This window comes from Trifolium pratense, linkage group LG2 (genome assembly GCF_020283565.1).
Source record: "Trifolium pratense cultivar HEN17-A07 linkage group LG2, ARS_RC_1.1, whole genome shotgun sequence".
In the NCBI taxonomy this organism is placed as follows: Eukaryota; Viridiplantae; Streptophyta; class Magnoliopsida; order Fabales; family Fabaceae; genus Trifolium; species Trifolium pratense.
The window spans coordinates 49070002-49084211 of NC_060060.1; the positions used below are offsets into that span (position 1 = coordinate 49070002).

General features: G+C 35.9%; 1 protein-coding gene across 1 annotated transcript; it reads left to right on the forward strand.

Annotated features, from left to right (window-relative positions):
- The first annotated feature begins 1961 nt into the window (after positions 1-1961).
- Positions 1962-4479, forward strand: LOC123911227 (S-adenosyl-L-methionine:benzoic acid/salicylic acid carboxyl methyltransferase 3-like). The gene is made up of 4 exons (XM_045962599.1): positions 1962-2113; positions 2602-3006; positions 3091-3351; positions 3791-4479. The coding sequence occupies exons 1-4, from the start codon at positions 2039-2041 to the stop codon at positions 4148-4150; spliced, it is 1101 nt and encodes a 366-aa protein (XP_045818555.1). The 5' UTR covers positions 1962-2038; the 3' UTR covers positions 4151-4479.
- The last annotated feature ends 9731 nt before the right edge of the window (positions 4480-14210 follow it).

The window sequence follows — 14210 nt, forward strand, 5'->3', positions numbered from 1 at the left end:
AAGACAATGAAAAAAAATGTACAAATGATGTTAAGTAGGGATGACAATGGGGAGTAGATTGAGAGGATGATACTTTTTTACTCTCTTCTCCACCATTTAAAATATTCTCCATCCTCATTCTCTACTTCAGGAAGTATTTTTTATCCTTCCACATGCATACTCATTCCCACAGTTCTCGTGAGGATCCATCAAAGTTTAAAAAAATTATATGAAATTCTATTGTTTTCGATAAAAACTTGTTTTAAAAAATATTAAGGCTTAATCATAAAACAAATAAAAAATTAAACATTAGTGTGAGTTGTTACATGTTGAGTTGAAGAGATCTATTTTGGCCATTGAAATTACTTTTGTTAAGGGTTGACTTTATCTATTGCTAGAAACTAATTCTCAACTTGTTACCATGATTTTAAAGCAACCTCAAACTATTCCTTGTATTGAGGAATTATTATTTGCATCTTCTTTTTAGTGACTTTTAAAGTCACTCATATTTTTAAGAAGATAATTGTTGTACTGATAAATTGGCCAACATTGGTTTATCAACTACTAACTTCACTAGGTGTGAATAGCTTGTCTAACTCTATTTGGATTTCAATCACAATAGATTAAGTTTACCTCTAAATAGGTTTTGTTGATTTGATTTTTAAGTTTGCATCCAAATATGTCTTGTGTGTGCCTCTTTTTTCCTTAACGAAAGTTTTATCCCAATTAATTTTTTTGGGTAAGATTTTTAATGAAGCTGAATGATTTTCACACCATGGATATTTTAGTCTAGTCTCACTTAAAATTAATATGTATTCTTGTTATTTTATTTTTATTTAAGGGTCAGGATCAAATGACATCAAAATATCAAACTTAAAAATATGATAATCTGATAATTTTTTACCGGATAATCGTCTTACAAAATTGACATTGGATTGAACTATATTATAACATAGATCATGTTGTCAAAAAAAAAAAAATAGATCATGTCTATAAAATATTACATTAATCGAAAATCATTTGATATGTCAATGAGATACATCAAAATTAACTCATTTTTTTAATATGCATAAGACGTTAATTTTAATGTATGTCATTAACGTATCAAATTATTTTTGATTAATGTTAATTTTAATGTATGTCATTGACGTATCAAATTATAGTATCTTTTAATCTAACTGGCGATTTTGTAATACAATTATCTGGTAAAAAATTATTAGAGGTGTCATATAAAAAGTTTGAGACATTTGTGTCATTTGATCCGACTCTTTATTTAATATATTTTATCAGAGTATTTTTTAAATGCGTTCTTTAGAGTGCAAACACTTAGTTGTCACCGTTATCATTTTACTTTTATAAAATAATAAAAAGTCAAAGTTCAATGGTTGAAAATTTTTCATAACTTACAAGAATGGAGCTTATTTTTCATATTAAAGACCGAGGATCAAAATCCTGAATCAACAAAACGATAAGGCAAAAAAAAATTAAAAATATATTAAATGTTAACCGACTTAAATGATTTTAACAGTTGTAAAAATTTTTTTTTTTTTTTTTGTCTCGATTTAAACACGGCACGCCAGCTATATTTGACTAAATAAACAATTCTTCAAGTCAAAAATAAATAAATAAATTCTTGAAAGAATGATGGTTCCATATACTCCAGTTTTCGCGTATTCACATTTTCAACACGTTGGTGATCGTTTGATAAGATTAAACGGTTCAGATCAAATTTTAGATTTTAATTTATAAAAAATTTATTTTTATTTCAACCGTTTGATAAACATCGAATGATGATTGATGTTTCGCATACGTGAATGCAAGAACAAATTTACATATTGGATCCAATTTCTTCTTTATAGCCCTCTCTTAGTAAACGTATATATTTTATTTTAAAAAATGAAGAACATTGGATTATTTTAAGTAGCTTTTCACATGATCACATAGATATGATTTATCCAAATATATAATGTGAGTGCCATGGACTTTTACTAATTAAACACATAAGCTTAAAAGGAAAAGTGACCTCAAAGAAAAGAAAGATACATAACAAAAAACAAGAATGGATTTAGCACATGTACTACACATGAATGGAGATGTTGAAGAAGCAAGCTATGCAAACAACTCCTTAATTCAGGTTTGTGTTTATAATTGTCAAAAATTAAAAGTGTATATCTATATATTTTTGTAATTATATATTTCCAATTCAAAACTCTATTCTACAACAATATTAACAACTTTGTTAAACAAAAGAAGGTTCTAGGTTTTGGTATTCATATCTGAGGCTGCATCATGAATTAGGCTTTATAGGCACAAAATTATGGTTACTAGGACCTATGGAACCTTCTTCTGGACACTTGTCCCTAGGGACAGGTGTAGAAGGATCGGCTCGTCATATGATTTGTGCGTTTTAAGATATGTCCGTGAGATGATCTTTGCAGTGTATTCAGACTTGAGTGATCCAATTCAGTTCAGTTCGCTTATTCCAGTTCGAAACAAATTTTTCAAGTAGGACATATAATATAAGACATAAGAAAATAGTTGAGATTATGATTGTGTGCCATACATGTACATATATGAGTTCTAGTTTACTATAAATTTTATTTATTGGTTGCATATGTATAGCAAAAGGCGATTTCTTTGGGAACATCTTCGAGAATCAAAGCCATAACAAATCTATATTGTGCCGTCTATCCTAGGAGCTTCGCAATTGCAGAGTTAGGTTGCTCTTCTGGACCAAACACTTTGTCGGTGATTTCAGAAGTTATCAAAGTTGTGGAAAAGCTTTGTCAAGAGTTGAATCATAAATCTCCTGAATATAAAATCTTTTTGAACGATCTACCGGGGAATGACTTCAACAGCGTATTTAAGTCCCTTGACAACTTTAAAAACAAACTACGTGATGAAATAGAAACAGAAATGGGTCCTTGTTATTTCTTTGGTGTTCCCGGGTCATTTTATGACAGGATTTTTCCTAATCAAAGTTTACATTTTGTCCATTCCTCTTATAGCCTACATTGGCTATCTAAGGTGTGTATATCTTATTAATCTTTTTAATTTTCACTCTATTTGGATTTTTGTGTGCCTTAATCAATCTTATTGGTGATTAAATAGGTTCCCAATGGTGTGGACAACAATAAGAGTAACATTTATGTGACGAACACAAGCCCATCAAATGTCCTCAAGGCTTACTACGAGCAATTTCATATTGATTTTTCTCTTTTTCTAAAGTATCGTGCCCAAGAATTAGTTGAAGGGGGTTGCATGATTCTAACATTTTTAGGAAGAGAAAGTGATGATCCATTAGCATTTGGCAAGGGTTCTAGTTACGGTTGGGAACTTTTGGCTATGGCTCTTAATGATATGGTTGTTGAGGTAGACTATTGCTCTTACAAAAATTAATTTTAAATAGTTCATATTATGTATTTTTATTAGCAAATATTTCTTTTCTCAATTACATATTTAAACTATATATCCTATAATAGCACTTTCTAAAAAAGCGCAATTAAAGGTGTTAAGAAAGTCTGCTCAAGACACGCTGAAGTAACATACAACAGTGCTTTTAAAGAAAGTGTCGTTAAAGATCTTACTTTTAATAGTCCTTTTTAAAACTATTATAGGTACTTAACCTACAATAGCGGAGTTTTAATAGTGCTTTTGAGCACTATTAAATTAAAGGTCAACAAAAACGTTATTAAAACCTTTTTCTTTTTTTGGTATATAATGTTAAAGTCTTTTTCTAACATAGTGTTTAATACATTTATAACATTAGAGTTTGACGATATTAATATACATTATTCAATGTGAATTGCAGGGAATCATAGAAGAAGAAAAACTCAATACTTTCAACATCCCTAACTATTATCCATCGCCATCTGAAGTGAAATTAGAAGTTCAAACTGAAGGATCATTTTCCATAAATCAAATGGAGGTTTCTGAAATAATGGGGGCAGATGGAGTTTATAATACCAATGCTTTTGACTCTAAATCTGAAATGTATGAATCAGTTGCAAAAGGCACAAGAGCTATTATTGAACCATTGATGATTGTTCATTTTGGTGAAGGTGTCATTGATGAGGCATTTGACCGGTTTAAAATAATTTTAGAAAGTGGAATATCCAAAGAGAGAACTAAGATCACCAATCTTACCATAACATTGATTAGAAAACCATGACCAATACCATATTGTGTACTATGTTTTATATTTTCTAAATGAATTTTAAAGTCGTGTTGATGGTAGACACCAACAATGCTTGGATATTGATTCCTAAAAGTGTCACTCGATGTCATAGTAGTACACAACATTTGGAAATCGCAGAACGATTATATTATTTTCTAATGAGTTTATGTGTGTTATACATGTATGGTTACAATACAAATTTTGTCTTGTAACTTGTAAGTATGATATGCATTCGGGGACCACTTGTAAGTCCGATATAGTTATGTTATGTTTGTTTAGACTTTACCTTAGTTGCTTTTTGGAATTTGAATTTCGATTATATTTGTTGGGTTTTTGTATATTGGCTACATTTTGCAAAAACATATTTTAGCCAAGTGTTGAGACATATGTGCTGACCCCAAGTGTTGTGACAAATGTTGGTACACTTTGGAACAACACCTGTCTGTGTATCTGTGCGCGCCAGCTAGCGGTTTTTAATTTCTACTCAATCTTCTGAAGATCTTATTGAAGAATTGTTTCAAGGTTTCTTACAGAGGAAGGCGCACGTGTTTAATGTGTTTCAGGAGGCAGCCGAAACCCTAGTTTTATTTTCCAAAAGAATTATATTTTTGGAAAATATATTTTTGCGTTTCAAAAATATAACTATTGTTTTCAAAAATATATCACTGCTGCCGCAATTCTAGAAGCCCTAATTTTGTCTTGAAGCCCAAGTCGTTCTACTACTATAAATACGAAGGCAAGCATATGGTTTCAAGCATCTAAAATCGTGTTATTACAAAGCGTGAGTTTTAGGGATTTTAGAGTGTTAATTGTGAGCCTTTCTTGTCTCTCATTGATGCAAGCTTAGGACCTGAGTTTATTGAGTTGTAAGTGTGAACTTCTCCTAAGCTTTGAAGTACGGAGATTGTTCTATTGTGTTGTGTGGTTTGCTCGCAAGCTTTTAAGCAAGAGTGAATCCTAGTTTCATAGGAGTGTGTCTCCACCTGTTGTAATCGTTGAGGTTTATAACAACGCTGTCTGTGTTGTTAAGGTGGGAATTGGGACGGGGTCTCATATCTAGGAGTTCCTAGGTAGAAGTGTCATTGGGTAGTGATTAAGTGAGAAGTTGTAAACGGGTGAGTTTAGCTTCGAAGTAATACTGCTGATAGTGGACTTCATTCCTGGATTGGTATCCCCCAGAGTAGGCTTTAGGCTGAACTGGGTTAACAACTCTTGTGTGTTATTTACTTTACTATTTGTATTGTTTTATGTTATTTGCTCTGTTTATAGACAAGTGTTGGCGCACCGGTAACAACATCTGTCTACAACAGACAAGTGTTGATACACCTTGATCAACACCTGTCCACTGTGTGCCAGGAATTTCAATTGGTATCAGAGCAGGCACCCTGTTCTGAATTTTAGGGTGAGCTCCAGGGAAATCATTTCTGGCAAGGATGGACAAAGAAGGAGGGTTTGTTACCAGACCACCTCTTCTGGTTGGTACTTCAAACTATGACTATTGGAAGTCCCGCATGATGGCCTTTCTAAAACAAATTGATAGCAAGACATGGAAGGCAATTCTGAGAGGGTGGACTCCACCTGTGAAGATGGACAAAGATGGTAAACCAACTCTTGAGTTGAAATCTGCTGAAGAATGGTCCAAAGAAGATGATGAGCTTGCTCTTGCTAACTCGAAAGCATTATACGCACTATATAATGGTGTTGACAAGCACATATTCAGACTCATCAAAAAGTGTGTCTCAGCTAAGGAAGCTTGGACAATTCTTGAGACTGTTCATGAAGGTACCTCTAAAGTGAAGCTGTCAAAACTACAACTCCTAACCACTAAGTTTGAGAATCTAAGAATGAATGATGATGAAACTATTCAGGATTTTCACATGACCATACTTGATTTTGATAATCAATTTGATGCATTGGGAGAAAAGATACCTGAAGAAAAACTGGTAAGAAAAATGCTTAGGTCTTTACCTAAGAAGTTTGACATGAAAGTCACAGCTATAGAAGAGGCAAAGGATATCACAGATATGAAGCTGGATGAACTAGTTGGTTCGTTACAAACTTATGAGGTAGCTATAAATGAAAAGATGGATAAGAAAAACAAAAGCATTGCTTTTGTCTCAAATGCTGAGGAAGAAGATCAACAGAGTGACACAGAGTCTGAAAATAGCATCTCTGATGCAATGGTTCTTTTGGGAAAACAATTTAATAAGGTGCTAAAGAGAATGGACAAACGCTCTAAGACAAGTGCAGCTGACATTGGTCGCAACACTTACAGGAATTTCAGAAAACCTGTAACAGATGAGAAATCAGCTCCAAATAAAGGTGTTCAATGCCATGAATGTGAGGGGTATGGTCACATTAGAAGTGAATGTGGAACCTTCCTGAAGAAACAGAAGAAGGGGTTAACTGTAACTTGGTCAGATGAAGATTCTGAGGGAGAAGCTGATACTGCAAAGGCTATACATGCATTGACAAGTGTATGTACATCTGACACTGAGTCATGTGAGGAAGAACTGACCTTTGATGAACTTGCTGAATCATATAAAAAACTGTGTCTGAAGAGTGCAGAAGTCTGCAGAGTCTCTGAAGAGCAAAAAGAAACAATTACTAAGTTGCAAACTGAGAGAGCTGCTAATCTGTCAAGAATCTCTGAATTTAGTACTAAATGGGAAGATAGTTTAAAGATCATTGAGGAACAGAAGGCAACTATCATCAACTTAGAAGCAGACAAGATCAAACAACTGACTGAGATAGCCCATCTGAATGAAGAGGTAACTGAATTAAACTCTCATCTTGAGAATTTAAAGAAGCATGTTCTTAGGCTATTCAAAGGAAGTGATCTAGATGAAATCCTGGAAACTCTGTCTGCTCCTAGTAGATCCAAAACAGGCATTGGGTATGAGTACAAAAATGTTAATAGGATTATGGATTACAACAAAGAAGGGAAATATATGCCTGAGATAAGTAAACAACCTTCTCCAAAAATGCATGACAGAATGTCGCCACACCTGACTCCTAGACAGCAGAGACAAGTGTTACCACATGTGGCACCACATCAGCAAAGATGGCAGAGACCTAGATTTATACCTAGACCTAGAAGCAGGTACCACTCATGGAGATGTCATCACTGTGGAAGAAAGGGGCACATAAGACCCTACTGCTACAAATTGTATGGGTATCCAAGTGAAATTCCTCAAGAGTCTGATTCATCCATTACTAAAACAAGGATGGAATGGAAGCAAAAAGATGATACAACCAATACCAAGGAATATACAGCTGAAAGCAGTGGGAAAAGTTTGATTGCCCATACGTCTCTCAGAGCCTCATCAAAAGAAGACTGGTACTTTGATAGTGGTTGTTCCAGACACATGACTGGTGTTGAAAAGTATTTGAAAGAGGTAAAATCCTATGCCACAAGTTTTGTGACATTTGGAGATGGAGCAAAGGGGGAAATCAAAGGTATTGGAAGACTGATTGACCATGGTCTACCAAAACTTGAAAATGTTCTCCTTGTAAAAGGGCTAACTGCCAATCTAATCAGTATAAGCCAACTATGTGATCAAGGCATGAAAGTCAACTTTACAAAAAATGAATGTCTTGTCAGCAATAATGGAGGAGACATCCTTATGAGGGGTGTTAGATCAAAGGACAACTGCTACCTGTGGATCCCTCTTGAAGAAGGTGATGTATCTACATGTCTCTTAACTAAAAATGAGGAGGTTAAGCTGTGGCATCAAAAATTAGGACACCTTAACCTGAAGAGCATGAAGAGAGTCATATCTGAAGAAGCTATCAGAGGACTACCAAGTTTACAGATACAGGAAGGCAACATCTGTGGTGAATGTCAGATTGGGAAGCAAACCAAAGTGTCGCACCAGAAGTTGCAACACTTGTCCACTTCTAGAGTTCTTGAGTTACTACATATGGATCTGATGGGGCCCATACAAGTTGAGAGTCTTGGAGGTAAGAAATATGTTCTTGTTGTTGTTGATGACTTCTCTAGATATACTTGGGTCAATTTCATTAGGGAAAAATCTGAGACTTTTGAAGAATTCAAAAATCTTTGCTTACAACTTCAAAAAGAGAAAGATTGTGGTATTGTAAGAATCAGAAGTGACCATGGTAAGGAGTTTGAAAACTCTAAATTTGCTGATTTTTGTGCTGCTGAAGGAATTGAAATTCTGGTATCACTAGAATGATGTTACCGACGATGTCCCAACAACTACTTTATGAATAATGTTGTTTCTATTGTTGGCACATCTTACATAACATATAAAATACTGACAGAAAATAAATAAGGTGCACAAGTAATTGTTAACCCAGTTCAGCCAACTGCCTACTCTGGGGGATACCAATCCAGGAAGGAAATCCATTAATAGCTCTAGTTACTAAGACCTCCAGCAAACCCTAGGATTTACGCCTTAAACTAAGACCTCCAGCAAACCCCTGGTTTACGCCTTATAACCTCGACACTACTCATGCAACTTCTGCCTAGGAACTCCTAGACATGAGATCCCATCTCACTTCCACTCACACAACACAACCTGTGTTGTTTAAACAATGTTGGGAATAACGTAGCGACAACTTACTAAGACACCACTTCACTTTTGCTTAAAAGCTTCAAGTGAATCACACACGGTAAACTCCGTACTTCAAAGCTTAGGAGTAACCTTAAAATAACAAACTCACTTCTTAACTTGTGTTATAGAATCCACAAGCAAGAATTACAATCAAATAATAAAAGACTCAACAAAGACTCAATATGTGTAACTAATACTTTTCAATGAGATGCTTAGTCTTGAGCTTGGTCTTCGTATATATAATGATTAGGCACGCTCCTCTTTCTTCACAAATGCTCAGACGCTCCTTGAGAATCATAAAGGATGATCTGATACTTTTTCAATCTTCATTAAGGATATATCAAGACTTTCCAAAAGTGTTTAAAGGACTTTATACGATAGGATAAGTCATCCAGCTATTCCATTAAGTTTGTCTTATCCTTAAAGCTCCTGATCAGATCAAATCTCCATTGAGCGTGCTCTTTAAGTGGATTTCCATAAATAGCAGATGCTCTCATAAATGCGCGAGATTTCCTTGAATAAATATGATGTTGTAACATGTTTTCCAACATCTTGTTAGTATATTTGTTTTAGCAAAATTAAGCCAATTCAAATATCCAACAATCTCCCCCTTTGGCAATTTTTTGCTAAAACAATTTCAGGCCATTACCCTTGAGAGATTAAAAAGCGCAATCCTTCAAATCACCATGATCACACAAAAGAAGGAATGTTAGAGCATCATTTAAACAAAATTTCACATAGGTGAAAAATATATGCATCAGAGGCAGCAGCAGCGGATTTGTCTTCAAAAAGCCTCGAGCAAAATAAACGTGGTTTTTAGATCAAATGATTAATCATATCATATGTCATATGTCATCAAAGGTGTTGTGACATATGGGAGCACATCTTCTAGCACCTGTTCGTCCAATCAGGGCAGCATCCATTCAGTAGCAAACTCCCCCTGACTTTATCAGCTTGTGCATCATCTCAGGGTAAACAAAATTTTACTCCCCCTGAATACTTGCTTACTGCTACTTAAAACATGTCATAACAAAAGACACAACAACATGTAGCAGAAACAAACAAACCAAAATGCTACTCCCCCTTTTTAGCCACAAAATGTGCCAAAACAGGAAAGTAAAGTATCCAAAGTGCAGAATTTAAACAAAGTACAGACCATGCACTCAGAAGGTGCTAAAATCCAGGGCACAAACACCCACAAACCAAATAACAAAGTGCAATAAAAACAGTAAAAAGATTACAAAATCATTCATCATCACTGCTATCAGAAGCTTCATCCTCATCTGTAGCAGTATCATATCCTTCATCCTCATCTGCATTTTTTTGTTCACCTGCAGCAGCCACATTTGCACTAGCTTTGACAGGTACCTCATCAGCTTCCAATCCTTCAATCATTTTTATGAACACTTTCTTTCTTTCTTCAAGCTCAGCCTGCTGTTTATTAATGTCCTGACATTGCATTTTCAAACCAGCAATAATCTCCTTTTTGGTCATAACACCGGCTCCAGCAGCAGATGTCCCAACATGATTAGTAACATTGTGATTACCAAATAGCTTATGATGAAAAGTAAAACCAGATTCCCTCTTCTTAGGTGTGTCAGTCACAACCTTGATGTCTGGATATTGATCTAAGATGATTCCACATAACAGAGATGGAAATGCTATTGGCATCTTCACAGCAGTTATTTCAGCACTCACAACATCATTGTCAACCTCTAATTCAGCCTTAGGTTCTACAGACCTACCTAAGTAATTATTGATGACAACAGGAGAAAAATTGATACATTTACCTCTGACAAAAACTTTGTGGTAGTCCTTGCTCAGTGGGTTATCACATTCTTCAGGGATGTTCACAAGAAATTCTTTCACCAGTAGCTCATAGCAGGGACTGAAGTCACAGACTGTCTTCAGCAGACCAGCTTCCTTGATGTAGTCAAAGATGTCTTGACATTTCAGAGCATCTTTGGTCAATTCCCTTTCAACAGCTAATCTCCTCTGGTAGATGTAATCCCATCTCAGTGCAAAGGCAGCACGATGGAAGGAAATGTTGTCACAGGGGGCTTCTTTAACACCTTGAGGAGCCTTCTTTGCAGTAGCCTTCTTAGGGTTGGGAGATGAGATGATAGCAACATCTTCAGCAGCATCATAATCTGAGTCACAGGATGACTCCATCTTCCTCTTCAGGGTCTCCTTTTTCTTGCTTTTTCCTCCAAGGCTCTCCACTTGTATTGGCCCCATAAGGTCTATGTGCAGCAATTCTAGCACCCTTGTTGTGGTAAGATGTTGCAACTTTGGATGTGACATCTTTATCTGCTTCCCTATTTGGCATTCTCCACATATGCTTCCTTCCTCTATTTTAAGCTTAGGAAGACCTCTGATTGCCTCTTTAGCTATTGCCTTTTTCATGCCCTTAAGGTGCAGGTGGCCAAGTTTTTGGTACCACAACTTTACCTCATCTTCTTTGCTAATAAAACATGTGGATAAATTGTCTTCTTCTTTAGGGATCCAAAGATAACAGTTGTCTCTTGACCTTACTCCTTTCATCAATAGCTCTCCTTGCTCATTTGTAACTAGGCATTCAGTTTTTGTAAAGTTTACTTTCATGCCTTGATCACAAAGTTGGCTTATGCTGATTAGATTTGCTTTAAGCCCTTTTACAAGCAACACATTATCTAGCTTTGGTAAGCCATAGTTTGCAAGTTTACCAACTCCCTTAATCTCTCCTTTGGCTCCATCTCCAAAGGTCACAAAACTGGTAGCATATGACTTCAGATCTTCAAGGTAGTGTTCAACACCTGTCATATGTCTAGAACACCCACTATCAAAGTACCAGGTTTCTCTTGAGGAAGCTCTCAAGGATGTATGAGCTATTAGACCTGTGATCTTCTTCTTTTCTCTCCATTCCTTTCTTGTTGTAACATTAGAGAAGGCAGGAGTATGAAATTCTTGATGAACTTTTCTTGGATATCCATGCAGCCTATAGCAGAAAGGCCTAATATGTCCTTTCCTTCCACAATGATGACATGTCCAGTTATAGAACTTGGGCATAGGATGTCCCATAGATTGTTGCGACAATCCTCCTGACACAAACGTGTTGTTGATTGGAGTATGTATGGTGGCATTGTTGAACTTCATCTGCTGCTTTACTATTTCATGTTCAAAACCAATGGGCTTAGGTTTCCCATAGTTTTGTTTTTGTAACATTTCTTCAAAGTCATCAGTACCTTTGGTCATCATTTTAGCCACTTTTGTGACTTGATCCAAGTCAGTATTTAGCCTGGTCACTTCTTCACCTTGTTCAGCAATTTTACCTAGGAGATTGGATTTCTCCAGTAGCAACTGATGAATTTGACTACTCTGATCTTCAACCTTAATGTTGAGATTTTCAATGTTTGTGAGTAATTCAATTTTTTCAGCTTGTAGTTTGCCATTGATTTTCTTTTGTTTCTCCAATGCTTTGCAAACCTCTATGCTTCTATTATGAAGATCTTTGTAAGTAGCAGCTAGTTCTTCATAAGTTACCTCATCATCACATGATTCTGAGTCAGATACACAAACTCCTGTTAATGCATTAACAAATTTAGCAGATTCTTCTTCCTCTGAATCTGTATCAGACCATGAAACCACAAGGCTTTTCTTTTGCCTTTTTAGAAAGGTTGGACATTCTATTCTGATATGGCCAAAACCTTCACATTCATGGCATCTTACTCCTCTTTCATCTTCATTTGTCTTTTTCTGAAAGCTGGACTGTTTGTTGTTGTTGAATCGACCATTTGACTTGGGCCTTTGGTCCACTTTCTTCATCAACTTGTTGAACTGTCTCCCAAGCATAGCCATAGACTCAGCTAAGCTTTCTTCTCCTTCAGATTCAATTTGTAAGTTATCAACAGCACTTTTTGAAGAAAATGCTAGATTCTTATCTTTCTTTTCATTCCTCCTGTTCAAGCCAATTTCATAGGTTTGGAGTGATCCTATGAGTTCATCTAAATTTAGACTTGAAAGATCATGAGCCTCCTCAATGGCTGTCACCTTCATATCAAATCTTTTAGGCAAAGATCTAAGTATTTTTCCAACTAGCTCCTCATCTGAGATAGGTTTTCCAAGTACATCAAACGAATTTGCAAAGTCAAGCACATTCATTTGAAAGTCATGAATGCTTTCCTCCTCCTTCATTCTGAGATTCTCAAAATTGGTTTTAAGCATCTGAAGCTTAGATAGCTTTACTTTAGATGTTCCTTCATGAGCTTTTCTCAGAATTTCCCAGGCATGCTTAGCAGTAGTACATCTCTTGACAAGCCTGAACATGTTAGCATCCACACCATTGAAAATTGCATACAAGGCTTTGGAGTTGCCAAGTGTTAGATCATCCTCATCTTTTGTCCATTCGTCAGCTGGCTTCTTTACATCAGTTTTCTTGCCATCCTTGTCAAGAACCATTGGTGGTTCCCATCCACGCATCACAGCCTTCCATGTCCTGCTGTCAATTGATTTTATGAAAGCCTCCATACGAGATTTCCAATAGTCATAGTTCTCAGGACCTGTCAGTAAAGGGGGTTTAGACAATGACCCTCCTTCTTTATCCATTATACCAGAAAGTACTTCCCTGGAGCTCACCCAAAATAACAGAACAGGGTGTCTGCTCTGATACCAATTGAAATTCTGGTATCACTAGAATGATGTTACCGACGATGTCCCAACAACTACTTTATGAATAATGTTGTTTCTATTGTTGGCACATCTTACATAACATATAAAATACTGACAGAAAATAAATAAGGTGCACAAGTAATTGTTAACCCAGTTCAGCCAACTGCCTACTCTGGGGGATACCAATCCAGGAAGGAAATCCACTAATAGCTCTAGTTACTAAGACCTCCAGCAAACCCTAGGATTTACGCCTTAAACTAAGACCTCCAGCAAACCCCTGGTTTACGCCTTATAACCTCGACACTACTCATGCAACTTCTGCCTAGGAACTCCTAGACATGAGATCCCATCTCACTTCCACTCACACAACACAACCTGTGTTGTTTAAACAATGTTGGGAATAACGTAGCGACAACTTACTAAGACACCACTTCACTTTTGCTTAAAAGCTTCAAGTGAATCACACACGGTAAACTCCGTACTTCAAAGCTTAGGAGTAACCTTAAAATAACAAACTCACTTCTTAACTTGTGTTATAGAATCCACAAGCAAGAATTACAATCAAATAATAAAAGACTCAACAAAGACTCAATATGTGTAACTAATACTTTTCAATGAGATGCTTAGTCTTGAGCTTGGTCTTCGTATATATAATGATTAGGCACGCTCCTCTTTCTTCACAAATGCTCAGACGCTCCTTGAGAATCATAAAGGATGATCTGATACTTTTTCAATCTTCATTAAGGATATATCAAGACTTTCCAAAAGTGTTTAAAGGACTTTATACGATAGGATAAGTCATCCAGCTATTCCATTAAGTTTGTCTT

Bases quoted from the DNA above. Each gene is read 5' to 3' on its own strand.
- LOC123911227 (XM_045962599.1), top strand. From the start codon at position 2,039: ATGGATTTAGCACATGTACTACACATGAATGGAGATGTTGAAGAAGCA. The intron at 2,114-2,601 runs GTTTGTGTTTAT...GCATATGTATAG, and splicing joins CAAACAACTCCTTAATTCAG to CAAAAGGCGATTTCTTTGGG. The intron at 3,007-3,090 runs GTGTGTATATCT...GTGATTAAATAG, and splicing joins GCCTACATTGGCTATCTAAG to GTTCCCAATGGTGTGGACAA.